At 39.7% G+C, this 27,996-nt stretch overlaps 2 protein-coding genes across 13 annotated transcripts in view; both read right to left on the bottom strand.

Moving 5' to 3' along the window:
• Window positions 1-332: 332 nt before the first annotated feature.
• Window positions 333-27,302, bottom strand: ZFAND4 (zinc finger AN1-type containing 4). Of its 5 annotated transcripts, none has more exons than XM_030031449.2 (10): window positions 24,257-24,542; window positions 22,946-23,248; window positions 15,569-15,644; window positions 15,406-15,473; window positions 14,670-14,856; window positions 10,318-10,465; window positions 8,328-9,509; window positions 7,610-7,664; window positions 5,125-5,242; window positions 333-3,017 (listed from the first exon to the last, which is right to left on the bottom strand). In XM_030031449.2, the coding sequence occupies exons 2-10, from the start codon at window positions 23,127-23,129 to the stop codon at window positions 2,882-2,884; spliced, it is 2,154 nt and encodes a 717-aa protein (XP_029887309.1). In that variant the 5' UTR covers window positions 23,130-23,248; window positions 24,257-24,542; the 3' UTR covers window positions 333-2,881. The 5 variants fall into 5 exon arrangements, with proteins under 5 accessions (XP_029887309.1, XP_029887308.1, XP_029887310.1 ...); XM_030031448.1 differs by lacking the exon at window positions 24,257-24,542 and adding an exon at window positions 24,045-24,245; XM_030031450.1 differs by lacking the exon at window positions 24,257-24,542 and adding an exon at window positions 24,045-24,245 and having other exon boundaries at window positions 5,125-5,239.
• The window catches only part of LOC115348557 (WASH complex subunit 2A-like), a 38,399-nt gene continuing 37,361 nt past the window's right edge, over window positions 26,959-27,996 (bottom strand). For all 8 annotated transcript variants that reach the window (XM_030031440.2, XM_030031441.2, XM_041127503.1 and 5 more), the window contains one exon: window positions 26,959-27,443. In XM_030031440.2, the coding sequence (XP_029887300.1) occupies window positions 27,307-27,443 (137 nt within the window). In that variant the 3' untranslated portion in view covers window positions 26,959-27,306. The remainder of the gene's footprint in view (window positions 27,444-27,996) is intronic.

The following is a 27,996-nucleotide window of genomic DNA, read 5'->3' as shown; positions in this document are numbered from 1 at the left end:
CAATTCTAGCCTTGTCTACAGCTGAAGACTATTAGCAGAAGGCAACAGTGCCATTACTTCCTGGGGGACTGCAAACTGAATAGAAATGGGAATTGCAACCAGACAGATTTTTATCACCATGGCCTTCTAGAGATTTCAGAGAAAGGAAATATTTCATTAAAAATCCCAAAACATTTCTGACACCTCTGTGGCGCTTATCAATTTGACACAAGAATCCTGGAGGTCATTCAATAAGAGACCAGCCTGCTTATGCCTCACAGGTCCTCAAGCATAAAAGCAGCATGCAAAAAATATTTGACAAGAAGGTACAGAAGCACGCACCAAAGTCACTGTTAAGCGTCCGTTATGTAAATACTTTATGATACAATCTGATCACATGAACAAATACACAAAAGCTAAACATTTGTCCACAGCAGATGCATAGCACCACAGTGCACTGACTAATACCCAGAAAACCAAACCATTCAGGTAAGTTTACACAGTAAACAGTAATCAATCCATAGAACAGTCTAACACAGGATTTGGTAAAACCCAATAGCATATAAATTAGCAACTAAACCAGTTAATTACAAATTTAAGTGCTCTAAGGGCTGTACTACTGGTTGAAAATAAGAGTGCCTGTAACACAGTACTAGGGATGAGAACAAAATCAGAAGAGTTCTGCACAAGAAATGTCTGTATTAGGTATAATCAAAATGAGGTATAAAAAAACTTACGAGAAGCTATACACATGGAAATTAAGAGTATTACTACATTACATTTTCTGAAAAATATTGTTGTGCACTTCATTATGCATATACAGAAAGGGAGAGTCACAATCAAGATTTGACTCTGAGACTTCCTGCTACATATCTGTTACATAGTCTTACTAAAATTTGAGTATGGCCATTCTAATGCACTGCAAAAATAATTTCCTGACAATTACACTTCTGCAAAATCAGATTATGTGAAGACAGCTGACATTATTTTAATTCCACTTCTTACCAAATCTCTACTGTACCTAAAAAAAGACCAAGGCCTCTGTCTTAAGAAAGTTGCTGAGCTGAAAATAAGTAACTGTTGGGAAAACACTAGTACATTTGCCCCGTTCCTTATTCTTTTCCTTCGGAATCAAATATTGTCCCATGCTGGAGATGAAATAAAAACTCCAGGCATGTTCACAGTACCTAGCACTGCTCAGTAACTACATGTCCTTCATACTAGGTGCAACTTTGTCCAGCAAGAATAAGCCTAGGGGTCACACACACAGAACTACCTTTTTACCTTATCACTGCCCAGAAGAATGATTTTGAAATTTTTTTCCTGAGGTCATCATTCTCTGAAAACTCCAGAAGGTTTAAGAAGTTGCAGATGGACTACATGAAATGGATTTCCTCCAAGGATAAGAATTCTTCAAGTTACTTCTGTCCCTTTCAGTGACCCTCTTTCTTTTTTTGGCCCAACTTTTCATTGCCATGCTCATCAGCTGCTGCTGTTTGACTGGAATGCAGCATAGATCATTTTAATACCACAACCAAGTAGCTGAGGACTCCGGCAAGAAAGGGACCATGACATTCAATTGCCTAGATGCAATATGGAGGGGTTTCTGTTGTTTTGGTGGTTTTCTGTAGGTTTTTTATTAATCTGTTTATACTAGAACACCTCAAGCAACGTAAGCTTATAAGACGATTTCAGACACATTAAGGGAATGAAAGAGGAAAGGCTTTCAGTAGGTTATTCCTCCAACATCACTTTCTGCAGTAGCTGCATGCTCATCAGAGGTGTCTCATGCAATTACTGAACTGCCTTTGTACACTATCAGCTGGAGGGGAGAAAGGCTGCAGGTTAATATATGCCATTTGTTGAACACCCATTTTGCCTTTGCTAGTACATCTATAAGACTTCAGGAAGTTTACTTAAAGCACACAGTGCTGGTCACACTATTCCTAATGAAGTTATGAAGTTGGTGGGAATTTTCCCACCAACTTCAGTAGGAACAGATATGAACCAGTGCTAAAAAAAAAAAAAAATAAAAAAAAAATCCCCCCCAACAAAGCCCAACTTTTAATTTAGGAGCATGCTGTAAGATAGGAAAAGTTATTTTGTGCATTTATAAGAGCATAAACCAGAATAAAATTTAATATTTATTAGAATTTCTTCCAGTAACAGCATTCAACATCTTAACAAACCAAGTTGTGAAGTCTTAAAAAAACTACGATACAAAAAAAGTTAAAATAAGTTGTTCCTTATATTTAATGGCAACAAAGGGGGAATTTCCTATTTAAAAACAAACTTGTCATATAAACAGTATTATTTTAAGAAAATGTGATTAACATGATATGTCATTTTCAGAATGGATACACAGTATATGAATACCAATCTGAATGGAACAGAGGGGCAGAACACACTACCCCCTTAATCTCAAAATAGGCTGTTTGAAGAAAGGGGAGGGAGGAGGATCTTTCTAGTGAAATAACTTAGAAGATACCACGCAATGGACAAAAAACGCAAGAGTACAGAAGACATTACATGACACCCTCATTACAACACCCCCTCAAGTCTGGTTATACAGTAAATAAAGTTAGTAAAGTGCATCTTTTAAAGACTTGTCTAGTGAAATAGCTTTTCCAAATATAAAACACAACACAAGACGTGCAGTAACAGTTAAATCATAGTGTAAGTTTTTAAAAACTAATCTTTAACTTTTCATTCACTAGAGAAGAAAAGTTTTAACTGCAGTAGTGTTCACATTATTCTTCGATAGGATGCATCCTCATGTGCTTTTGTTACTTGGCAAATCTTTAAATATGGAGCATGGCAAAATTATGCAGTTTAAGCAAGTGCTTCTCTCAACGTAATACAATTCTTCAATGGCAGAATGGCCACATGCAGCACAATCATGTTAGATTTTGGGAAGCTTTGGTGCACTAACGACGGGATTGGTCTCCTGCAAATACCTTCGCCCTGCACTTTTATAGTCGTAGGTACAGGTGTGAGTCTCTGCATAACGGTGTGTTGCACAGAAGTTGTTTCCACATCTGAAGAATCAAGAATATTAGAAGTTACAAGCTTTTAGAAGCTTTTAACTCTCTGACATGCTGGGAGCCCTTTGGCTTAATCATGTCTTGTTTATTTGACATAACTGCTTAGATTCTAATCATCCTTGACTGATAACATTAACTGTTGGGGTAATCAAAATGACATTTTTGTAACTGAACATTGCAGTTTTGACCCAACAGTCTCTTCAGCTGGGAAGTTAAGCAAGATCAGTACTCCTGGAATCAGCTAGCAAGGATCAAACACACTTATAAATTAAGAATGATGGGCTTTGATTTATTTTATTTCATTTTAAAGACCTCACACAACATCAGTTGGTAGAATTCAGAGGACAAAACCATGGAACTAAAATAATGGCATCAGGTGAAATCCACATAATACAACTCAATTCAAAACCACCACATCATTCAGACCACCAAAATAGATGTTTAGTTCAGCACAACTTCTGCCTGGCATAAACTCAAATTAGTCATTTGAGATTAATAAATACAGATTTAATCAGCTGTAAAGACATCAGACAGACAACTATAGGGAACATGACTTCCTATATGACTGGATAAAGGTGTATCTTTCCAATATCAGTTGCAATTTCAATGAGTTAAGATTATGATTTTTGCCTTCAGACTTGACAGCTTGGCAGCTAAGACTCCTAACAGGAGAAAAGCATACTCCGGATGTTGTATCTGATCTGGACAAGTGCTTTAAGTGGAGACTAATATTAGTGTTCTGTTGCCTGATTATTTGATGAAGTTGCTTCTTGACAGTAAAACAATTACATAATTCAAAATCAAAGTTCTCTTGAAATGGATTAAACATTACTCATCCAACTTACTGTCTCACTATTAGACTATAGTCCTCTATTTATGTATCTATCCATCTGGGTTTGTAATGAACTCTGCAGCTGTTCTGAGGCTTTCTGTGCCTGGTAATAAATTTGCTTTTCTTTGGTCCTTGGTCCCATAACCACCAGTTCTCTCATATGACAATATTCTCTATCTGGTTCATGTTCCATTCTAGTAAAAAGACATATGATTGCTCCTTTTAAAACTAGAACAAATGCTCTTTTTGGAGATGTGTGATTCCCACCTTTTTCTGTGCTTCATTTTAAACCTTAAGCAAGCTGCTTAGTTACTTCTAGAAGAGATTGCAGCTATTTGCTCAGCAGGAAAGCCTGCAGTGCCCAAAACTGTTTCAAAATCAAAGACTGAAGAGTCAGTAAGGAGGCAGTTCCTCACCCTGAAACTCTCCAACTCAATTCCCCAATGGCAGAAGTCTTGTTCATTTTGCTGTTGATTGGCATGAACCAAGACCAGCTTCAAATGTAGCCCTCACAGTGCAGCAGTTCCCAAACCTCACTAGCTCATGGGAAATGATACTGAGAAAATAATATCTTGTGGGAAACAATACTTTGAGAACTAAGATCAACAGAGAAAGTGGGGTGTTTTTTCTGTTTTTTTTTTTTAAAGTTTCCAGTGATCATCACCTAGTGCCAGGTCTCTTGTGTTGTCTGCAAGTCATGATTTGGGGGACCAGCACTCTGGCATTCTGCTTTTGAGGTGCTCTAGATGCTCAAAGGTGACTGAAGTCTCACAAGAAACAGAACACCCGTAAAATCAAAAAGTTGTCAAACATAAATTTGTTTAAATTCACAAACTGTGCAGATGTGTTATAAAAGGGCCAAATCTGAGGGAGATTTTCTGAAAAATTGTAACAAAACCAGTTTTTCCTCAAGTTGTTAACAATATAATTATTCTTGAGAAACTCTGCAGAACATAGATCTGTAGCAAGTTCTCCCCACACAGTATAAAATGTCATTGTTCTTTTTTTCTAGTCATGTTATTTCCTGATATCTTGCATTCTGATACCTTGCATTTCTTGATTTTCCTGGAAGAACATACACTGCAGCAGCAGAACAGGTACAACATTCCTGAATTTTAACTCCTGGAGTTTTGCTGAACTGAGAATTGCAACTTTTTTAAAGGTTGTCTTTTGATTTGCTACACTTAAGGAATACCATGCAGCATAGAAAACCTTTTGGTTAACCCAGCTATCAATTTTAAACAACAGCTGATTATACACTCAGCCTACCTGCACTCATAGCTGGTTGCCAATCCAGTTTTCTTGCCACAAAGAAAGCAATGCTTTGTAATTTTCTTTTTTGCTTGAATTGAGCCATTCACAGGTGGAAGATGGGTTGCTTCACCTGCTTTCAGAGGTAGAAAGACAGCAAAGACATTTTATTTTTACTTATTCCTGATCACAAACTAGTTAAATGTTATCTTTTGAAACCCAGATTCATTTTGCATTTCTTAGGATACTTCAGGTGGGAACCCCAAAGCCTAAACAGAGAGGGGAAAAAAACCCAAAAGCCAAAACAGAACACACCTCAAGCCTAGGAACACCTTTGGAAGAGGCAGCACAATGTGGGACTTAGACCCATTATTTTTAAACACCTGTTAAAAGTTCACATAAGCAAGAAGTTACAGAAGAAATCAAGAAACACATCTCCTAATGGTCTTCCCAAATGCAAAATGAAAACATATAATGTGATTTGGAAAGCACTGCTTTCCGAAGAATCAATTGGGCATTGAAGCATCTAGCATATTCAGTAGCTAATAACTCAGTTTGCCAAATAAGTACTGCAACATTTTAAAATCTTGCTGGTACTCCATAATTGCAAGAAACGTACATTATTGGACTACAGGCCTCTATTTAGCTACGTGGTTTCATAAGGCACTTTGCAGATGTTTGTACAATTTCTGTACTTAAAAGTTTACTTTACTTTGACTTTTTCCCCTGTAATTCTTGGCTGTTGCTTTACTAACTGGAGAGCATGTAAAGAAAAGGCATCTTCCTTCCCTCTGTAGAAGGCAAGCTCTTCATCCACAACTTGCTTATGCATATTTACCATATGCTTGGACAGTGAAAGTGAGCAACGCATCCTCTCAAACATTCTTTCAGTGCTTCTACTGCTATATTGTCAGGATGCTCCCCAAAAGCGACCTCACAAGTTCAGAAATATTTTTTGTCCAGCACACCTTTAATTCCAACAGTCATTTCTCAGCTGAGATACAGCAGGCTACATTCCATAGTAACACCAGGCAGTCATTACATACTGCAGTCACTACTACCAACCAGTGCTATCCCATCACTATCCAGCATCGAAACTTCCAGGCAATGTTTGTCCATGCTATCAATTTCATCATCTAAAAGCATACTATTTCCAAAGCATCCTTTAGCCCAGTTTGTGAAAAAGACAGAGCTTGAAAACAGCTCCTGCTGTGGGCCACATTTAAACAGAAAGAACAATACACCTGTCCTCACATTTACAGTCCCTACAGCAACTACATGTGGACTGAACCTGTCCTTTCGCCAGCTACAGAACAGATCATTACCAGCCACCTCTCTCTCAAGAGCCTGCATGATATGAGGACACGAACTTTGTCTCTCTCATGTGCGGAACCTTCTGCAAAATACACTTTTGTCTGACATAAGATACACCAGAGGACTGTCTTCTTCATAGTTCTATCCAAAATGACACAGATGATAGTAGGCTTCTCCATCATGCAGATGTAGCTATTAGGGTATCACCTCTTTTACCATGGAGTAGATAAGGACAGACCTGTTTATTAATTGAGTGCCAATTAAAAGCTGAACCCCCAGTTGTGAAACAAAAGTACAATCCACTATTTTAGCAGCTTTTGCTCCCATGTCATTACAATTACATAATTCCTCCTGTTGCAGCTGCTGTTTGAAGATCTATCTTCTAGCTCATTCTCTATACCTAGATCTTAAAATCCTGGAATACATGTGTGCCTCTCTTTACCTAAGGTCAGAAAGAAAAGAAAGCCTGCAAACTGCAAGTCAAAGATGTGAAGAAGTTAATTGTGCTGAGAATCTTTAGCTCACTGTCTTAAGAATTTTAGAAGTACTAATCTAGACAATTCCATTCCTTCCAAGAGAATTAATCACATAAGAAATTAATATTTAGGCACAATATATCAATTTTCAGTAGATGTCAAGTGCTTAATGCACTCCACAGTTACCAAGACCAGAGTAGAAAGAATGATGCCCACCACAAAAAATAGAGAAAAATCTGCACTACATCAGTAATCTTCAGCATCTATGCCCTTACTGCTTCTTCCCCACTTTTCTTTTGCCAAATCCTTCTGGCTCAGGCTGTAGTCCTAAAGAAGATGCTACCAATAAATTTGGCTCTGATTTTAATACACTCAGAAGTATTCATAGAACTGACCTTTTGGAAACTTCAGAGCAAAAACTCATGTTTATGTCTACAGATGACATGCAGGATTCATTAAGTATTAAAAAAGCTATGAAAGAGTCACAGTTATGTCTACCTAAGATCTGGATGACATCTGTATGTTAAAGAATTGCTTAAAATATTAAAAGTTATACCATGCTATAGAAGTGTTATACAGCAAGAACTTTGAAAGCCATATGCCTTACAAAGATAAGGCATACAATGATTACAATTATTATTATCCTCTATATATGTGATATATCAGGAAAGATTAGAGTCATCTTCAATTATTATTTAAGTCACATTACTTACCTATTCTTTTCCCTACAGCTGCAATACTTCCATTCATTCCAAGCCCATGCGCAGACTAAAAAAAAACAAAAAAAAAAAACAACAAAAAAAAAACAAACCACAAAAATTCCACAAGGAAATTACTAGCAGATGGAAATTAAATGAAAAGTTAAGCAGTCTGGTATCAGCTTATTTGAAATCAATGTTTTATCAATCAACGTACCTACGAAGAGTCCAAGACAACTTCTGCACACAAAATTAAAATTCTGCAATATAAAGCCTTACTCAAAATGACTATTTAATAGTCTCCCCATACTTTATAACACACCAAAACAACAAAGTACATTACAGATCTGAAGCTAGGCACATATGGTGCCAGTCACAGGGCAAACTTTGGAATAAATGACAATTAGTGAGCAGCAGGACAAGTCAGATGACACTTCAGACACAGACATTCACAATTTTATCATTACAATAACTAGTAATTTGAGTTGTGAACTGAACAACCACTTTAATTTTTACGAAAAATTACTTCTAGGACCCATTTGGATAAATGGGCAGTTAAGATATCAACAGGAATTCAGAAAACAGTTTAAGACTATCAGGGATTTAAGTACACCTCCCTCTTCACATCTGCCTTCCCTGAAAAGACAGACACGCACATGAAAGTATATTGTCATAATGCCAGTACCAGAAAAGACAGGAAAACTTCCGTTTCTTTAGAAGCATGAGTACTCACTAGAATATATTCAGCAGCTTCATTTGGAGGAGCAGTTTTCCTAAAGCTTTCTTCCTGAAAATGCTGCAGGTTTGTAGGTAGTACAATACCAGAAGTCCGAAACCTGCCTGTCCCACAGGAACTCTGTAAACTTTCCCTGTTTGCGCTTCGGGCCAGCGAAGCCAGAAATCCTAAGTTACTTACAGAACTCACAGGTTCTCTGGATGCCTTGTTAGCCACATCTGTGACGTCCCTAGTCTCTGCCTTAGAAATCACATCAGGTCTTTTGCCAAGTGACTCTACTTTCACACTATGAAATCTAGTAGTCCTAGAAAAAGAGGAGTCTGCTATACTTCGGACTTCCAATGATCGAAGCATGTTTGGGGAGGCTGTAGATCTCAAGTTACCACCCTCAAAGCATTTGGGTTGTGCTTGTGGTTTCAGAGAACTGTGACGTGCCACTTGCGCTGAATACCGAAGAGGTGACAAAAGCAGATTTTTCTGAGGACTTAATTCACGAGTACTGAGAAGACCAGCCCCCATTGCTGCAGTGCTCAGCACTTTGCTAATAGGTTTTCTATGCTGCTCTACAACCTTAGATTCTTCATCTCCATCAGACAGTTCAAGTTCTGTGTTCACCTTTCCTATGTCATATATATCACTACACTGTTCAGTGGTGCTTGCTTCTGTTAACAAAGCAAAAGCATCTGTTTCAGGTAGAATTTTTTCTTCTGTTCCATATAGTTCCACATTTGTTAGGTTGGGAAACAAAACAGCATCCTCCTCACTTGTTGAGGTCACATTTTCAGATGCTTTTTCTGAATTTGCAAGAAGAGATGAAACCGGAGTCAGAATACTATTTGTAGGTAGTTTTGCATTTTCTAGTTCGACACGAGATATTTTCGGAGGTAACCTGATGCTACTAACTGACTGAGACCAAGAGTTGCTCTGCCAAGTGTCATCTTCCTGAAGAAAGTCATTAGTTGTGGATGGCATTGTTCTACCAGCAGTGGCCAAAGTAGCCAATGCTGAAAGTGCGTTTTGGGAAGACTCTGAGTGATACGAATTCCCAGGAGGAGGTAGACAGGACTGTCCTATATGGGGGAGCACTCTTAAAAAACGATGACGAGCAGCAGCCACTGAGCCACTAGATGGTCGAGGAGCCATTGGAGGACGAGGTTTCACCTTGACAGTTTTTTTAGGCTATTAAAAAAAACCAAAAACCACATACAACAACAATTAGTATCTGAATTACAGTTGCATTCAAAGACCTGACTGAGATCATATTCCCAGGAATTCAGACAGTGTAAGGCCAAAAAGGACCAAACCATTCTTTCTACTCCCTCATCTGTTACTAGCCATCACGATTTCACCCCAACATCTGAATAATAAAATCAAAGATTATAACTGATAAGACTTTTTAGTAAATAGGCCACATGTCAGAGGACTAGAAAAAGGAAGCCAGAATGCCACCAACGTTATCCAGAGGAGCTTAGGGTCTCAAACAAGACGAACAATGAAAGACAGTATACTATCTTCATTTTACATCTAGGTAACCTAGATAGACATGAACACCAACATAATGTTTTCTCTTCTAGGTAATCTCATTCTCATATTTAACTGTATAGGCTTTTCAGTTAGAGCATTTCTAATGAAGTTTCATTTAAGAGAAACATTGATTTTTACCAGAGCAGTACTGCAAAACAATGCTACTTAAAGTATCAGAAGGAAAAAACAAAAAAACCCCAAAAAACCCCCACACCCCAAACCACCCACACAAATAAACCCAGGACCAGTAGTGAATTCTTTGAATACGGACAGGTAGATGCAAGTAAAGCCAACGCCCCACAGCAAAACATTTATACAATAGCACTTACTTAAACAACAAAGAAATCAACCACCCTTCATCACTTCACTTCCCAAGACAGCAAAGTATCTGACCTGCTTTTTCGGAAAGCCAGCACTAGGAAAGTGCAAGCCATTTTACGATAGACTGAAATCATAACTTCACCTTTTTACTGAGATTCATGTTCTCCATCTTTGCCTTGAGCAGTTTCATTTTATTCATAGTAATTGAATTCTCAATAATCTGTTGGCCAGAAGGTGATGCCTCTGTCTCATCTTCATCATCAGCATATAAATTATAAACTGAACCACCGCTGAAAATAAAAGAAGGTTTGTGTTCACCCTCTAATCAAGTAATTTAATTATGTTTTCAATGTAGACTATTCTCACAACTAGAAAGTCACATCCATAGTTGATCTGTTGACAAAGCATTATGTAAAACTGTATGCAAAGACATTTCAAATCCGTTTATTTTAGCACATAAGCATTCCTTATAAGATGCTCACGCAAAGTGATGACGCTGAAATCAGAACATAGCCACGCTTCTGGGAAGTTGTTATGCCATATACAGTTGGTTCACACTCACTATATATTTCCCCCACAGAGGGGATATCCAGTTCCACAAATGTCTCCTGAAGGTATGGCCAAAGCTGTTAACTGTGTGACTCAGACAACAAGCTGATCAGTTTTCCAATTAACCAGACACTGGCATGGAAGGAAAGTCCAAATTTCTATCCATCCTGAGGGGTGTTCTCACCATAAATGGAAATGGAGGGGTCACCCATGTGGATGTGATATTCTATTTCTCCTTTTCAAAATAAAAAATAAAAAAAAAAAAAAAAAAATAAAAAAGGATCAGTTTAGGTTTCCAAAGAGTCTCACATTTGGAAAAAAACAAACAGATCAGAATTGCTAGGCCCAAGACAAAATATTTTAACTCAGTAGTCACTGGAAATTCATAGCATCACATTGCCTTTTTCCATTCTGTATTCTAACAGAATGCAAAAACTCAATGTTTTAAAGTCAGTATCTGACTTGTTTTTCCTATGAAGCAATAAAGCATTAATCACTAACACACATCCAACATTTGACAGTGAAATGAAAGAACCATTAGGAGCGTCCAATTCATTACACACTGATGCATTTTCAACACTGTATATAGTACATTTTAAAGAGTGTTTTAATTCTTACATTAGGCTGTCAGCATCTAGAAATTGTGACAATCAGGCAATTCCCTTGTGTTCATACAAATGTCTTAGTAGATTTAAGTAAAGTTTCTATTCTCCAAAAGAGACCAAGGAAGAACAAAAGATCATGAGAAAGTCAGTACCAAAAAAAAAAATTTCACTAATTAGAGCTGGCATCTTACCTGATTCTTGGAAATACTCTGCTGCCCTTACTCAAGAGCCAGTATTTTTGCACTGACTCTCCAAATCCATTTCCTAAAGTGTAGCAAAATTCCAAAGGCAGCACAGCTGGGAGACAGATCTTTAAGAGCAAGATGGCAGCAAATTTAAAGCAAGAGTCAGCAAAATAGTCCAGTCACTTTTTACCCAAAACTGAACAGCTCCATATGGGCACAGTCATCATGCATATCACGTACCTCTCCTGGTAAAGATTCAACACTAAAGAATCATTTCAGAATTTTAACTCTGCAAAGACTTAAGTCACCAACTCAAAATAATTCTTTGAGCTTCCCTTCCTTCAAGGCAAGGATAGGAAGAAAAGCAGTATGTCTCACATGTTCAGTTGGTTTTTTGTTTGGCTTTTTTTTAATGCAAAAAGAATTGTTATCCTTTTTCTTGCATTTTCTGGCTAACCAGGAGCCAAAACCATGCACACACACACAAAAGAGTAACAAAAGGATTTTTTGCATTAAAGTGATTGTAAAATTATAAAAGTTGGACAGAGAGCTTTGTTCTTGATGATACTTTTAGCCCATTTTCCAATGAGTAAATTTCAAATTTACTTTGCCCATAGGTGTCAACATTCCTGAGAACTTGCTCGTAAAATGCGTGCCTCAAAAATGATTAGTAGCTCACTGAAACTCTTCTGACACTGGTGCCTGGAGTTTTATACCACAACTTCAACAACTTTCTTTTAATCCAGAGACAATAATCATTGCATGTGTTTACATCTTGTCAAGTTTTAACCATTAACTTAACCACAGATAAAAGAAAATGATCTGGAGAACTATAAAACAAAACACAAACCAATGTCTCATTTCTAAATTGCAGTCACTAAATTCTGCTCCACACACAAGCCATGGGAGAAAAGCTGATAAACAAGTGCCTCAAAATGCTCAGTCACCAGTATACCCACACACATAAACACATTTAACTGTCAGTGTGAAAAACACTAGTGTTCAGGATGATTCGCAGCCTTCCTCTATAAAGATCAAATTAAAAAGTCTGATTTGTTTCCGTTCTCTCCTCCCTTTGCTACTTTTTCCATTTCCCACAAAGTCTGACCCAGCCATAATAACAAATTCAGAAATTAGGATTTCCTCCCCCCACCCTCCCCCAATTACAGTCTGTCCTAGTAGAAAAGCTAATAAATCAACGCCCATAGAAAGCACAGAGGAAGAGAAATGAGTCAAGCTGAATGTTTTCAACTCAGGTGGCTTCCAACTTAACTGGATCATTTGACCAGTGACAGCACATTATTACGCATAATGTATTTGACTTTTATACATGCTGTTGTGCTTTGAAAGGCTTACCAAGATGCCTTGCAAGAGCCAAAAGAGCGTAGTTTATTCCTCCGGTTTGCTACATTTAGCCAATCTCAAGTAAATTACTATTTAATCTATACTCTAGGATTACCTAATTGAAAAGGACTAGGAGTTTCAGACAATCGTCCATGCTAGTTTTAAATGGGGGGGAAAATCATCATCACACACACATACACAAATTTGAACATGTAGAGAGATACCAGGGAGCCTATTATACTGAAAAATGAAAGTTCAAGCTCCTTCTGACAACTTGTTGCATCAACTCACAGTATAGCATCCACAGTCCTAGCTCTTTGGATTGGTTTGGATGTTCTTTGGAGTGAAAAGGTAAAAGGGAACAATTTGTTAATAGGCAGGGTATCAGTAAGAACAGGAATTACACGTGTCTGCTCCTCTTTCCAGAAGTGTACTAGCCCAATGAAGCAGCAAGGTTCTCAGTTCTTACTTGATGATGGTGGTTTTTAGCTATTTCAAATCTACAGACAATACCATATGTGGCTATTTACTGAAAAAGAGTGCAGGGGCTGAAAGATAAGATCACAGATCTATAATATTTGTCTTTCCTCTTCTTTCTCTCTAGTAATTGTATACCAAACACTAGCTCTTTCTACTCTGTGTAATGATGTGGGAATTCAACCTTGGTATTTCATTCAGCCTGTAGTTCTTAAGTACAGATCTCTTATAAACTTTTGTAAGAGTAATATCACTCTTTATATAAGCACACTGAATCACACTGAATATAAACCCAGTACAAAGCTCTTGCTTTCAACTTTGCAAACAGGAACAAGAATAGTTACTTAAAACAGTGCAAGACTTAGCCTTAGAGAAAATGCAGCTAGTCTCCAGAATAGGGACTCCTTTTCCTTACAGTTGTACAAATACTAAGTCCTTCAGGGGATAAAAAAAAACCAACTATCCAAAAGCTGCAGTATAAAGACAGAATCTAATAATTTTTAGTAGATATTATCAATTTTGATAGCTTTAGGAAAAAGCCTACTAATCTGTTTACTACAATGTAGTAGCTTAAGTGATATACCTGCTCTTCTGATAACAGTACTTTGATTCTGTGACAGTGATTGAGACAAGTTTGGTACCTCAACAGTAGCTAATCTGAGACCTAATTATGTCCAAAGCCTAGCTCTATTGGTAATTATTTTAGTGTATTTAAAAAAAACAAAACAACAACACCCCCCCCCCAACCAAAAAAACCCAAAACGAAACCACTCCCCCCCCCCAACAAAACAATCCTCCCCCCAAACAAAACAACTCCCTCTCCCCCAAACCCCCCAGTTTCTCTGAAACTTCAGACAAACCCTCTCAGGATTTTGCACTGCCAATCTGCTATCTTCCTGACTAATCATTTGGTTCAAGTCATATCCATATGAAAGTTTATGCTGTGAACAGAGAAATGTTTATAAAACTAGACAAATGCCTTAAGATGGAAGAGAAAGTATTTAATCAAAGTTTTTAATAACTTTATTGCCAAATTGACTCTCCTGTGAAATGTTCCCTTTTAGAAAGGGCTGGAATGTTGAGAATTGCCTTAAGCACGAGGTCAGCTTTATCTCACTCAATAGACACACACAGTGATAGACAGCATGACCACTGACCGCAAGTACTACTGTGTTGTTAGGCCACCCAGTTACAGCATTTTAGCAGCCCTTAGGGCACAATTCTTGCAATATTCCAGATATATTCCAGATATTCTTTTGATAATGTCAACAAATAAAGCTGAAAACTACACAGCATTCCCCTAAGAATAATATAAAGATTAGAACCAACTTTACCTCAAAGATTCAGATAATGGTGTTAAAGTGCCATCTCCCCGGTCTACTACACGGAAGAAATTCAACTGATCTCCTTCTCGATATACTAAGAAGGTAACTTGTTTGTTGGATGGCCCTTTCTCCCAGATCTCATCTCTAGTGGGATCCATGTATTCAGCCATTTCCCTGATAGGGTCTTCCACAGGAACTACAAAGAGAAAAACCAGAATAAAACCAAATTATTATTGTTTTGATCACCTTTGAGAGCTCGCCTCAGTTTACAATGGGAATTCCCAATCTAGAAGATATGCTGAGTTTTTTCCAAGTTAAAATTATCAAGGGGATTTCTCCATTTTCATCCTTCTATAGACAATCCAAATAACCAAGTTTATAATCAGATTAAACCAATACCTGATTCTTACTAACAAGATTTTAAAAACTATTTGTATAATGACATTACAGTATTGTTTTTTTCTGCAGGTGAAGAATTGCTGATTTTAAGACTTGATTTTATACGTACAAAGATACTTGTTAAACTAGGGGTAAACAAAATGAAAAGGATGGTGCACTTGGTGTGCTAAGAAAGAAAAGAAGGAAAAAAAGCCCTCTGTTTGTAAAGTACTTTTCCAACTAATTTGGAACTGAAGTCTGCTTGTCTAAAATGCTTAGCTAAGAGAATCTGTTTACAGTTATAAGATGCATTGCAGTTATAAGTGGTTGCATGAAAACCACTGTTTTTAACTGAGTTAACACCTACCTCTTCTAGTGTTAATAGGTCCACCTCGCATAGCCAGAACTAACTTCAGAGTGCAGCCTTCTGAAATGCTGTAAATAACAATAAATAAATTTTTGTAGCATTTTCTATTGCTTACGCTAACAATCATTTAGAAACATTAATTGCAATTTTATTCTATACTTACTTATAATCATTCAAACAATAGTCATCCTTCAGTTCTGTATTATTCCAAATTAAGTGCTGCTGAGAGACAGGAATACCTAAACAAAACAAACAAAAGACTATTAAAATTGGAGCTTGGTGAGTGGGCTTTTGGGGAATTTTGCTTTTTGAAGAATGTGGGGGTAATGGAGGAGAGGCGAGAAAGTGGGTCACGGGAAAGAAGAGAGGAAGCAGGACAAGGACAGGCACTTGAGCAGCCTTCAGTCATGATATCCAACCTCTCAAATAGTTATTAAGAACAAAGTTAAGATTTTCAGCAGGCTGGTGCTCACACACAGAGTTCAATCTTTTGGCTCAACAAGGGGTCTGGAGAAGTATTAAACTGCTTCAGGCTTATTGAATACTTGTTCTTTTCCAGTCATCAGATGAAGGAGGTTTTTTCCTGTTATCTGTACCTCAGAGCTTTATGTCTACTGACAGGAAAAACAGGAAAAAACTTCTAACTATAGAACTGCCAAATAATTTAATCACAGACTGATATTCTGTATTACTCACAGTAAAGACAAGGTCGCATTAAGGTAACTGGTGGCAGCTCTATTACAGTAGTGACAGCTGTAAATGTTTTTATAACTACTTGGTTTGGAACCTGGAAGTTCACATGTACAATATAGTACCACAGCAGTCAGTCAAACTTCATACTACAAACACTTTTCTTTTGTTGTGGGTGTTCTTTTAGTACATCACAACATTTTATTACTTATATCCAGTAATACTCATTGTCAGCTCAAGTTCTGGGATGGATTTGGCTAACTATTTTTAGTTAAAGTAAGCATACTGAATATTTGTTCCGTATTAAAAATCCATATTCTACATAATGATTAACTTTGTTGCTTTTTGTCTGCGTAGTCAACTCATAGAGATACAGATGTAATACACATTAAAGGTAATAAGAATAAGCTGATACAACCTGAGGTCTTCAGACATTTTTACTAGAATGCTGCCACCTTCCAAATTTTGGATAGAATACAAACCAGGACAGTTATAAAAGGATGAGACATGTTGGATCACAAAAAAAAAAAAAAAAAAAAAAAAAAAAAAAAAATTAAGGCTAACAGGAAGATGAATAGCTGTCTTTTTTGCCTTTGGGGAAAAAAAAAAAATCTTCCCTTCATCAAAAAGAAGTACTGTTGTTCAATTTGTATAGTGAATTCCAGGTAATTAAGATCTCACTGTGCAAAAGGTTCCATTAAAATAACCTTATCTTATACTTTTATACATTGCATGTTCAGACACTTAAAAGGAGATGCAAGTAGCAATGTTACACAGTAAGACTTCCCAAAATACATCTAGCAAGAGGGGAACACAAAGATCAGCGTCTTCCAGGTAGCTTCCAAAAACATCTCAGCTTCCCAAGGCCTGCAAGAGTGCTTAGCAAGTTGTGGCAAAAGGTCAGTTAAGTAGCCCCTTCATAGCTCAAGGAATGGCACAAAGCTTCCAACACTCATCATCAGCAAGGAAGAAAAGGGGACCACATTCTGGTGAAAGTCCAAGCAGATTCAACAGGCAAGTAGGACACATGCTAAGTGGACATCCTCGTACAGAAGAGAGAGTGCACTTTGGAGGAACTGTCACTGTTGTTATTTAAGTTTTAGAGAGGATGACAATTTCCTTTTCTCACCACAGCTCACATCTAGATCTCCTCTTTTATGAATGACCAACACAACTTTACTTCACTTGGATGGCATTTAACATGAATCTTATATCCTATTAAGTCCACAAGACATGTATGAGGGGAATATGTTCATATAGTAGACTAACATAATAATTGCTACTACACTGCCAGCTATTTAATAACTGGTTATTGGTTATGTTTCAAGTCTGAAGCGTAAGCAAAACAAGAACAAGCTGGCAACAGCCAGTGAGTCTACAGTGAAGTTCTTTTCTGCGTTGTTTTGCACTCTCCTGATTACAGTCATTACTGTCTGCATTTGTTATGGTTTCAGCAGCCTCCAAGGAGCAATTTCCAATTACTTTGATAAACCGAGAAAGTATTTGTTAAAAAGGCTGGCTTGCAACTGGCAGTACTGCAATGAAACATGTTTTTGTTCATTCAACAATGACAACGTATTTTTGATGAAATGAACAGATGAAAAGACTATACTCTGCTGTAATGGGAAACAGACAAGTCTTTATTACTAATTCCCTTTTATCTTGCTTTCTAAGAATTCTGTATTTATACATAAAGGAAATGGTACGTGCTTTATAGGTTCAGGTGCAGGAAAATATGCATCAGCTGTCCGTTTTCTGGATTATAGTAAGGCTTTTTTGAGGAGACATTCACACATGAGATCAGCATGTAAAACTGGCAACAATAATGAGAACTGTGAGATAGCCATCCACTGGCCTGCTTTAAATTAGTACCGAGAAGAGAGGAAAGTAGGGCAATAAGCTACATCTCAATGCTCAAATGGAAGTGGGCTAGCCAGGTGATGCTATAGGAGGACAGAAGAGTCTGCAGACTGCCTATTGAAATGGCTGCAGTTGTGCTGACAGTCTGACCTACTAAAATGGGGGGAGGAGAGGAGAGAAGTAGGTACTCCATCCTGTCTCTGAATCAGTGTATCAGATACACCCTTAAGCTTCACTCCTTTACTCTTCTTTCTGGCATGCTAAGTAGGCTCATCAGAGAAACTGATGTAGTCAAGTCTGACCCAGAAAAAAAACGCCATAGTTTTCAGAACAAACTTGATTTTATGTTGTGGGTAGAAGGTTACTATGTTTAAAGCCACCACAAACATTTCAAAGTCAAAGCTCAAACAGCGTACTAATCTTTCACCCAATGTTGAAAATGCTGGAGAGGTTCTTAAACATTTACTTTTTGTTCCTGCTTACAGAGAGGCTGGGCTCACAGTCTTATTTTCCCCCACAAACTAGCTACACTAGGGAAGAGGTACAAAGGTTCACAACTTCCAGCAGCAGGACCGTTTTCATAGCAGTCAACCCCCCCAGCTTTCATTTGCACGATAGTAAACTACATCATTGTAAACGGTGGTCAATACCGACCTGCTCTTTATCCTAGGGACTGACAAAGCAGAGACTGTAACAACAGCGAGTCACCAGTAACTGAATATAGGCCCCTAAAGTTTCCTGACAAAGATGACCATATTTACACCTTCCAGATGCTGCTCTAGCCACCTGATCTGGGCACAGGCTTGCATTTGCAGCAACGTTTTCCCAGCTCAGACAAGGGATAAGCCTAAAAAAAGCTTCATGAACTTCTAGTCTCTATCAGCACAGTAAACAAGCCAGGGACCAATCAGGAAACAGAGGAAAAGTAGTAGACAGAAGAAAAGCAAGATTGTTAAAGACTCGTTACACTTGTGCAATCCACCTACTCCAGTCCTGACAGAAGCATAGCTATTTTCTCTAATGCAAGTAGTAATAAATATCATTATGACATACTCTGAATTCACAGAATATTGAAAGAAATTACAAAATCCAAAAGAAGTCTGGTTGACATTCATCCAGTTCCTTTCACTTAAGGTGAAGCTGCTGTGTATAGGCAGAAAAATAGTGACAGCAAAAAGACCAAAGAAAAATAACTCTCGTGATGAATTGAAAGTACACACACGTACAACAAAATTATTGCTGCATCTGTCGTTCCCTGCTGAACACAAGCATTCCAAATTAAGATGTACTCTGAAAGTTAGTTCTGTTTTTACCCTTTACAATAACAGAGGAACAAGAGAACACCTAAATTTTCATCTAAGCCAGTAGATGTTTTCACATACCCAGATCATAAAATTCAGTTGCAAGCAATCACTGAACAAACCATGACTGTGTGGGTTTTTCTTATTTCAAAGCTAGCTACGTAAATGAAAGTCTTAACACTCCATACTGTAGAATGCAAATTAATTCCTGCAAATTAATAATAATAACAACAACAATAATAACAACAACAATACTACCAACACCAAATCCCAAACCCCACCTCCTCCCTTGAGACTCAATCCTATCTTACTGAACAAACATGTTTGCAGGTATTATCTATGGTTCTCTAACAGATGAAAGAATTAACCACTACTAGGAATACACTATCTGAATGTTCCTTCTATAAAATTCAATATAATAATTGGTGTTTCTGAATGAAGAATATTAAACTTTGTCCAGCCCAGCAGCTACAAAGACTTGTGCAATGGAGGAAGCAAGAAGAGATCTTCTCAGTTAAAAAAAAATAAAAAAAAAAAAGCTGTTTCCTTTTTCAATTAAATCCTGCTATTTCCATTAAATCCAGCTGTTTTTAATACCATTCATGTGTTAAAGCTCAGTCTTTCAAGTCACCTTGAAACTCAGGTACCATCCTATCCATGTTCATCAACACATGATCCTGCTTTCAAATACAAATAATCAACAACAAGTAAAACCAATGGAGTAGGTAGCACTGCTGACAACACTAAGCTATGCTGCTGGCTGGGTGTATTCTAGCATTTATGCCACCAGTAGAGACAAAGGGAGCTATTTCTTCTCCAGTGTACCAGTTTAAAAGGCTCATTCAGTGAATCTGAGACTAGGAGCAATTTACCCTAGGTGGCTCCAAAGTCAGGATTAAAACAAATCTAAATTTTTGGATACCAAGTGCTTACTTCACATGGGGCATATTTAAGGACAAATGCCTGGATCTGATCCAAAGACACATCAGATCTGCTTTAACTTCAGTTTACGAGTAGACTTGCACTGAGATTTAACCCATTAGAACCCATTAATAAATTCTTACCCATATTTTTTACTGACTAAAACCAACTGGAAACAGAAAGCTGGACATCTGGAGCTCTTTCTTAGTAAGGTACCAATGTCTACTACAGCTGTCTAAACAAACCCTTTCCATATCAGATCATTAAAGAGGCACCAAGAATGACAAACAGTATCAGAAGTATACAAAATTCCTAACATGCCATCCATATTATCCTTTCTTGTTACAGTGCAGACAGTCTACAGCTACTAATATTCCAGTTGTTGACAAAGATCAGTTTGTCTTGATTTAGTTTTATTATTAGCCTCTCACAATTAGAGGCTTTGGGGTCATTTGAACAAATTTGTTAAATTCCGATACGGTTCTGGATTTTGTTCTTGGAGATCTCAGGTCTCAGATCATTCTCCCAAAACTTGTCTTTTTGTATGCTTACATACCATCCATCCTCAATGAAGGATGTCCACGCAGACAATACGCATGCTAGGGACCCTATATAGTATCCCAGCAGTGTAGAAGCCGTTCACACCCCGTGAAAGCTGACACGATACAGTAACAAAAAGTGAAAAACAGCAGCAGAAACAGGAACAGATGTAAGCTTTCTGCTTCCCATGTTGAATCACAACAGCAAAATTACTTCAGGATTTTCATTCCATCTGAGCAACTCATTGCTTAAACTTGTGCACTGTAATAGGAACTTCACCACCGAAAAGTTGTTAATTATTTTTTTACATGCAATAGCAACCCCAAATGCAACATCAAATTAATTTGTCATTGTGTATCTGTCTCCTTCACACACAGCCCATCAATCTGTTTTCAATCTGCCTCCCATAAATTATATTAGTCAGAACATTACAGGTATTTTAACTCTGTTCTGGAGCATCAAAGCATTTAAACTGATTTCTAACAATTCAATAAGCACCAGTGAACTCTTATCTTCCATGTTTTTATAAAATTTACTTATTAATAATTAAATCTATACAGCAGGCACCTAAGCCATTAATTACCTTATCATCCTATGAGCTACAATATGTGAACAAAATTCTGAATAAGCAAAACCATAACTTTATTACTGAGCTGTTCTTCTAATAAGAAATTATGATACTTTTGTAAGCTAGGCACACCCATCTGACAAAAATAAACTGCAGGTATAATACAATATGTCTATTTGCAGCCTTCCGTTTTGGACTACAAGAAATTCAAATTTTTCTTCCTCACATCTCCCATTGGTCTCTTCATGCATCCTTTAAAGCTCACTCCTTCATCTATACTGTCCAGATAGCCTGCCTTCTCCTGTACTCTATTGCCTATGCTCCCTTTTAATTTACTTTTAGTTAGCATTCTATCACATATCTGCTTGCATCTCTCCTATGCCTGTATTCAATCATGGAGAAGAAAAACCCTTTTCTTGTTTCACCTCTAGCCTCCAGGAGCATCTCAACACGTTCTCTGACTTGTGATTAATTATGCCCCTGTCCACAGGAAACAAAAGCATATCCACATAGCTGCACTAATGTAGCTACACTGATGTAAACTCTAGTTATCTGCATGGTGGAGCTCCTACTATGTGACCTTACTAGCAAAAAGTCAACCCTATTGCTGCAATGCTTCTGTGTTTTAAGACTTGTGCCAGCTACTTTTTTTTCTGTCCATTAGCACAGATTTCCATAAGAGGAGGAGAGTATCTTAGATTCAAGTCTAAAGCATCATATTACATCTCCCAGAGGGTGAGTTCCACACAGACAGAAGCACGAAAAACACGGACAGGTATACTGGGGAAAGAGAAGACCCCTTTTCTTAAAATTAGCAACTCTGGTACTCTCAGCCTTTGCAGCAACACAGTTCTTTAACTCCTGCAAAGTGAGAAAGAGGATGCAATGGTTCGAAGTATACATACATCTTTCAAATCCCATTCTTTTATGCAGGATCACTCCCATCGTAGAGGGAAAGGGGTGAGAGAGGACTAACCTACACATTTTCTCCTTGCATTAGCACCAGGATTGTCCTCATAACTTAAAGGAGGTTTTCACTTTGCAAGATGTGCCAAGTTCATCGCTTTAAGACAAAGCATTGCTCAGCCAGACCTCTACCAACAAAAGATCACTCACCTAAACAAAATTCAAATCAGTAACTTCAAGCTGCCTTTGGGATTTGCCTGCACTGCAGTTGCTCTTGTGACTGCAGTATCATAAACAAACCATAAACTGACTAACCTAAGAAGCAACAACCATAGCACCTAGTTTAAAGTATGCTCAGGCAGTTGCAATATAGACATACTGCAATGCTCTGACTTATGTCAGAGAATCCTTTCAACACCAAAAATACTATATCCCATGTAGTATCAAAACAGTTAATGATTTACCATAGACCTTTTAAGATTTATCTTAATAATGATATACCAAAAACCCAAGAAAATAAGAGCAAAAATACCAATTCCAGTGAAGCCTAAGCCATGAACTGATAGGAAAAGGAAAGAACAGAAAAACAACTCAATTCCAATTAAGCCTAAGCCATAAACTGAGCACCTAGTTTATATAGGTATTACTGAACAAGTCACTTACATCATCTGGTTTGCTTTTAGCAATTATAATTTGTAAAACAAGACTTCCTCTAAAGTGATAAAATTTATGCTGAAATAAGAGAGAATAGTACCTTCTAGTCTTTGAATTTTGGCTTTCACAGAAATAACTGTTTCAAAGGGGGAAACTCGCAGTTCAAAGCATGTTCCTGTGAGCGTTTCAATGAAGAGCTCCATAGTTTCATAAAAAGGAAGCTTGTAGTGAAACGGTCCCATATTATCTTCATTGAAAAAAGGAGGCTCTTTCTTGTTGGCCATTACAAAGGATTTACAACTTTCTTGTAAGAAGATCCGTCAGGAAACTACATTCCACTTCTAGCCAAGTCAGCTTTGAGGACAGGTGTGGTGCATTGCTGTTCATGTTTCGGATTTTTCACCTATAAAGCAAACATGCATAGTTCTAACAACATCTGAACATAGCAGTTAAAGGGAGTTTCAATTTATTCTTGATGAACAATAAAATAGCTATTAAGAAGCAGTAAATTACTATCTAGGTCATGCAACAGATAACCGCAAACGATATTAGTAACATGGTAGGTTTAGGACTCTAGTTTCAGCCAGCATCCCAGGTCCTACCTACTACTTTTATTATTTTTGTTTTGTTTTCACAAGCGACGCGACAACCCGACCTGCGAAGTTAACACCCAAAGCCTCCTGGTAAGGGCTGAGTCCTCAGCAGGGTCAGAGCTGGAGAAAAACTCCAGAAAAAAAAAATAAAACCAGGGACTCGTCCAGGCTCGGGGAAGGCAGAGGACACGGCAGCTTTGCCTCCTCGGCAGCGCCACGCTCCCGCCGGCCCGGTCCAGCCCCCACCCCGGGGCGGCAAGCCGGACCCAGGCCGGCAGAGCGGAGCGCCCGCAAACAAAGGAGCGAGAGCAGCTGCCCACCCCCCCCGCCACCACCGCGCCTCGGGGCGGCCTCACACCCCGGCGAGGACGCGAGGCCCCGCCGTCCGTGCCCCCAGCCCGCCCTCGGGGGAGAACCAACCCCCTTCCCCCCAGGGACACACTTCACGGCGGCGGGGCCGGGAGACGGAAGGGGTAACGGCACTGCCCCTCTCCCCCCCGCCGCGGCCGGCGCCCCCGCCTCAGGGCCCCTGAGGGAGCAGCACCCGCGAGGACGCGGCGTCCGCCGAGCCGGTCCGCGACGGGAAGAGGGAGGGTGGGGTCTCACCTCACTCGCCGCCGCCGCCGGGCCCGCTCGGGGGGAGACGCGGCTCCTCTCCCCCCGTGCAGCCCTGCCCGCCGCCCCTCACAGGAGCGCACCAGCCCCGGCGGGTCTCATGGAGCGGGAGCCGCCGCCGCCGCGGGAGAGGGGCAGGACCCGGGAGCCGCCCGCACCGCCACCAACACCGCCACTCGCTCCCCGGCAGCCTCCGCGCCTACCCAGCCTTTATGACATCCCCGCCAGGCGTCCTCCTACGGGCCAATGCGACACCCGTTCTCAGGCAGGTCGCCCAATCAGCTCCCTCGAGGGGCGGTGCTCCTGGCGCCGTCCGGGGCGGGTGTCCGCCGGGCCGCGGCGCGCTGCTCTCGCTTGTTGTGGTCGTTAAGACGCGGAGTGGCGGAGCGTGCGCGGGGAAGGACCCGGATGCAACGTCCCCACCGCCAACGACTGCGGTCACGTGACAGCCGCCCGCGCGGGGGGGGGGCCGCAGTGGCTCCTGGGACATGTAGTCTAACGGCGGCGGGGATGGCGGGGAAGGGCAAGGCCGAGGGGGCTGCGGCTCCAGGGTCCCGCCCCTGCCCTAACGCTGCGTGCGCACCGTTGGCCTTCCCTCAGGGAAAACGTGCAAAACCAGCATTTATACCTCAAACGCAACCTGAGAGGCACCCAGGGCTTCCTCATGCCTACTAGCGCAGCGCTGGGCCCAGTCAGAGCACGAGCGGGATGACGATGACTCCCAGCCTGTGCAGGCCCCCCCGGTGTCCTCAGAGGCCCCGGGGCAGCCCCGGCCGCTGGCAGGGAGAGGAGCGCTGCTCTCAGGCACCTGTACTCAAGGTCAGCGCTCAACTCTAATCCTGCTTCAGTCTAAGGTGTCCAGGAGCAGCGCTTCCCTCAGAGGATCAGTCTTCTGGCAAAATACTAGAGAAAACAAGCTTAGCTGATTAGGAGGTGCTAATTACATTAACCACTTTACTTTCTCTTTAGGTTTTAAATTATGCAAGGCCTACCCTGATTCAAGCTGTTAGGTTTCAGGCCCAGTTAAAACACTCAGAACAAATACTGTGGTTTTTCACGTGCACGTAGCAGGTATGGGAGCCCTCTGACAAAGACTGCTGGGTGCTGTAACACTGGGCCTCCAGCTCTGCCCTTCCCAGAAAATGCAGCCATGGGTTATCACATTTGCCCAAAAAGACACACCGAGCCAAAACTCAGTTTAAAGAGCCACCGCTCAGACCAAGCCCTCCCAAAAGTGAAGTGCCTAGACCAGGATTCACAGTGTGTTACTGAGAGTTAACTGAGGACCACACATTTTCATAGGGGAAAGAGACTGTCCCCATGCCAGTTTAGAAAGACTTGGGGTGGAAGAAAGGCTTTGATCTACGTCATGGTGCAAGTTTCTGTCAAGAGCTTTTCTCTACTGAGCTTTCACATTAAAGTTTAAGAAAGGCTTTACGGCAAGAGCTTTTTCTTGTTTTACTCCAACAGCTTTTGGCCCCCAGGGTTCTTGGCTTGTGAACAACACTCTTTGCAATGCTAATAGAAGTTATTAATGTGAAGGGCCAAGAAGAAAGGAGGATGCAGAAAAGAAAGAGAAAAATTCACCATCTTTTTCCTCTTTCCCCCAGTATGTCTTTGAAGCCCTTCTAAGCACAGAAGAAAGGAGTAAAGAAGCAGTCCAAATCATGTATGAGGCATATGCAGCAGATGTAATGCCTATAAATAAAGCGCAAGTGCTCTCACTGTAGACACCCATTTGCAAATAGCTCCCACATTCTTTTCCAAGCTGCTACTCTCAACTTAGCCCCCACTTAACATGAATCATTGCCAGGCCCACCTATGGTGCAAATCAATACACAATGTTTCTCCTTTATCCCTTCCAACCTTTCCTTCTGCTTTACCCTTATTAGCGCTAGATGCTTCAGCTGTAGTATTTACCGTGCCTGATAAAGTGAATCCAGCTTGAGAAAGAAGAGACTCAAGCAGATGTCTCAGAACAAGGGCTTCAGTGAAAGTGGAAATTGCTCTCAAAGAAGTCCTCTGAGCACATACTTTAAATTCACAGAGAGCAGAACAGATAAGTAGTACATTGCTATGCAAAACCAGTGCATCTAGTTTTAAAGTCAGAATTGCAGGCAGTCACTGGTAAAATAAGAGGAACATTTGATCCTTCTGCATTTGTGCACTTGCTCTGCTTGTATGCATGCAGGAGAGCAAGTGTCTACCATTAGGCATCAAGTATGGTTAATGGCATCGGTTCCAGAAGGGCAATCTAGAAAATACAGGAAGCAAGTAGGTTAAGCCAAATGCATCGGACAGTTAAATGGATTCCACAAAATAGCAACCTCCTGTAAACAGCCTACAATGTGTTACAGATGAGAAAGCAAAGCAGACAACAAGCCTCTGGGCACAAGTGAGTCTCTGCACTAAGGTATGCCCATAGCCTTGTTAACCTGGAAGTGACCAAGCATGCTCAATACAGATGGACTTCTTGGAAAGTGTTATTTTCAAAATTTTGGCAAATCCAGGCAGGTGAAAAATCTCATTTAGTGGCTTACAACTTGAACGGAAGACAATGTTAGGTTTCTGTTGTTTTCATGGAGCACTAGGTGCTCATCTGTAACACACTGTTTCTGGCAGAGAAGTTTTAACCATTGTCATTTTTATAGACCACATTAGCTGCCAATATTAAATACCTTATCTCTATCTGGTGTCAAGTCCTGCACTAAGATTTGTTAACTGCTTGATTACATAAGAGGAGAAGCTGTACCTGATAACAGAACCCAGCCTTACCCTAACATTAGCTCAGTAGATTGGCAGCTAACTCAGACAAGGCATGGTAGTGGTTTTGGTTGTTTTCAAGTCATGACGCAGACATCCTTAGCAAAGTGGTAAAGAGGAAAGTAAGACATACAGACAGATCTGGTTTAGCAGACTCCATTTACTGTTTACCAATTATTTTCTTTATAGATCTGTTCAATAAAACAAACTATACTTTGTATAATAGATTACTTCATTGCAGGTATTGCACAGGCTATATTCATCTGGGCACCATGGAAACAAGATAGCAGGAGGTTACTGTCTTTTTTTAAAAAATAAATCATTTAGCACAATTATACCCAGCACAAGAGAATACTAACCATTTCAAATGGATAATCTCATTTAATATCCACAACGATCTCATTTCAGCTCTACTGGATTAGAGGATCCAGAGTGTTAGTATTGGACAGGGCATAAGGAAGGCTTCCTCTCTGCAACACACTCCCCTTGGCTACTGGCCTCCAAAGGCATTTAGAGGGTCATCAAATGTGCTCAGTGTCTTGCTTTCAGATTTTGCTTCTGAGGCTGCTTGGGAAGATCTGCTTTTGGGAGTGGGTATCTTGACTTGGCTGCTAGAGAAGATATCATCTAAAGGGGAAGGAAAAAAAAAAAAAAAAAAAAAAGAGAGAGATTTTAACGTGAAGTGACTGCCAAACAGAAGTAACGTTGTACATAAGAGTCTACAGCACACAGCAGTGACTGCCAAGGACATTCTGTGATACACAAATGTTTTCCTGCTGCTTGCAATTCTAGATGCATTTGTAAGGACATACGTGGGAGCTGTTAGCTGTAAGTCAAATTAAGAATATTTTTTCTTCTCAGTAGAGCAGCATAATACTTGTATTTTATAACATGTTCAAGCTCTCATAAGCATTTGAGAAGTACTAATAAATTAAATCTCCACAATAAATTCCATCATGCAAGTGCCACATAACATCCCTCTTATCTAGAACATTAGCGTGTGAGGAACCTGAGAGGTCCAAGAGCTGTGAGGCTGTTGCCAAAGAAAATCAGAAAAGATGGTACTTGCTAGCGACTACTGTTGCGACATCCACTAGCCATACAAGTGTCTTTGATCTACAGCACAATAAGAACGCAGCATAAATCACTTGAGAACAGAGCACAGCTAAGATGCAAGGAG

Source organism: Aquila chrysaetos, chromosome 11, assembly GCF_900496995.4.
Source record: "Aquila chrysaetos chrysaetos chromosome 11, bAquChr1.4, whole genome shotgun sequence".
Taxonomy (NCBI): Eukaryota; Metazoa; Chordata; class Aves; order Accipitriformes; family Accipitridae; genus Aquila; species Aquila chrysaetos.
Note: the sequence above shows the minus strand (reverse complement) of the source record. Positions and strands in the feature narration are given on the sequence as shown.

Bases quoted from the DNA above. Each gene is read 5' to 3' on its own strand.
- ZFAND4 (XM_030031449.2), bottom strand. From the start codon at position 23,129: ATGGCCAACAAGAAAGAGCCTCCTTTTTTCAATGAAGATAATATGGGA. The intron at 15,474-15,568 runs GTAAGTATAGAA...TGTTATTTACAG, and splicing joins TATTGTTTGAATGATTATAA to CATTTCAGAAGGCTGCACTC. The intron at 10,466-14,669 runs GTAAAGTTGGTT...TTTTATTTTCAG, and splicing joins CCATTATCTGAATCTTTGAG to CGGTGGTTCAGTTTATAATT.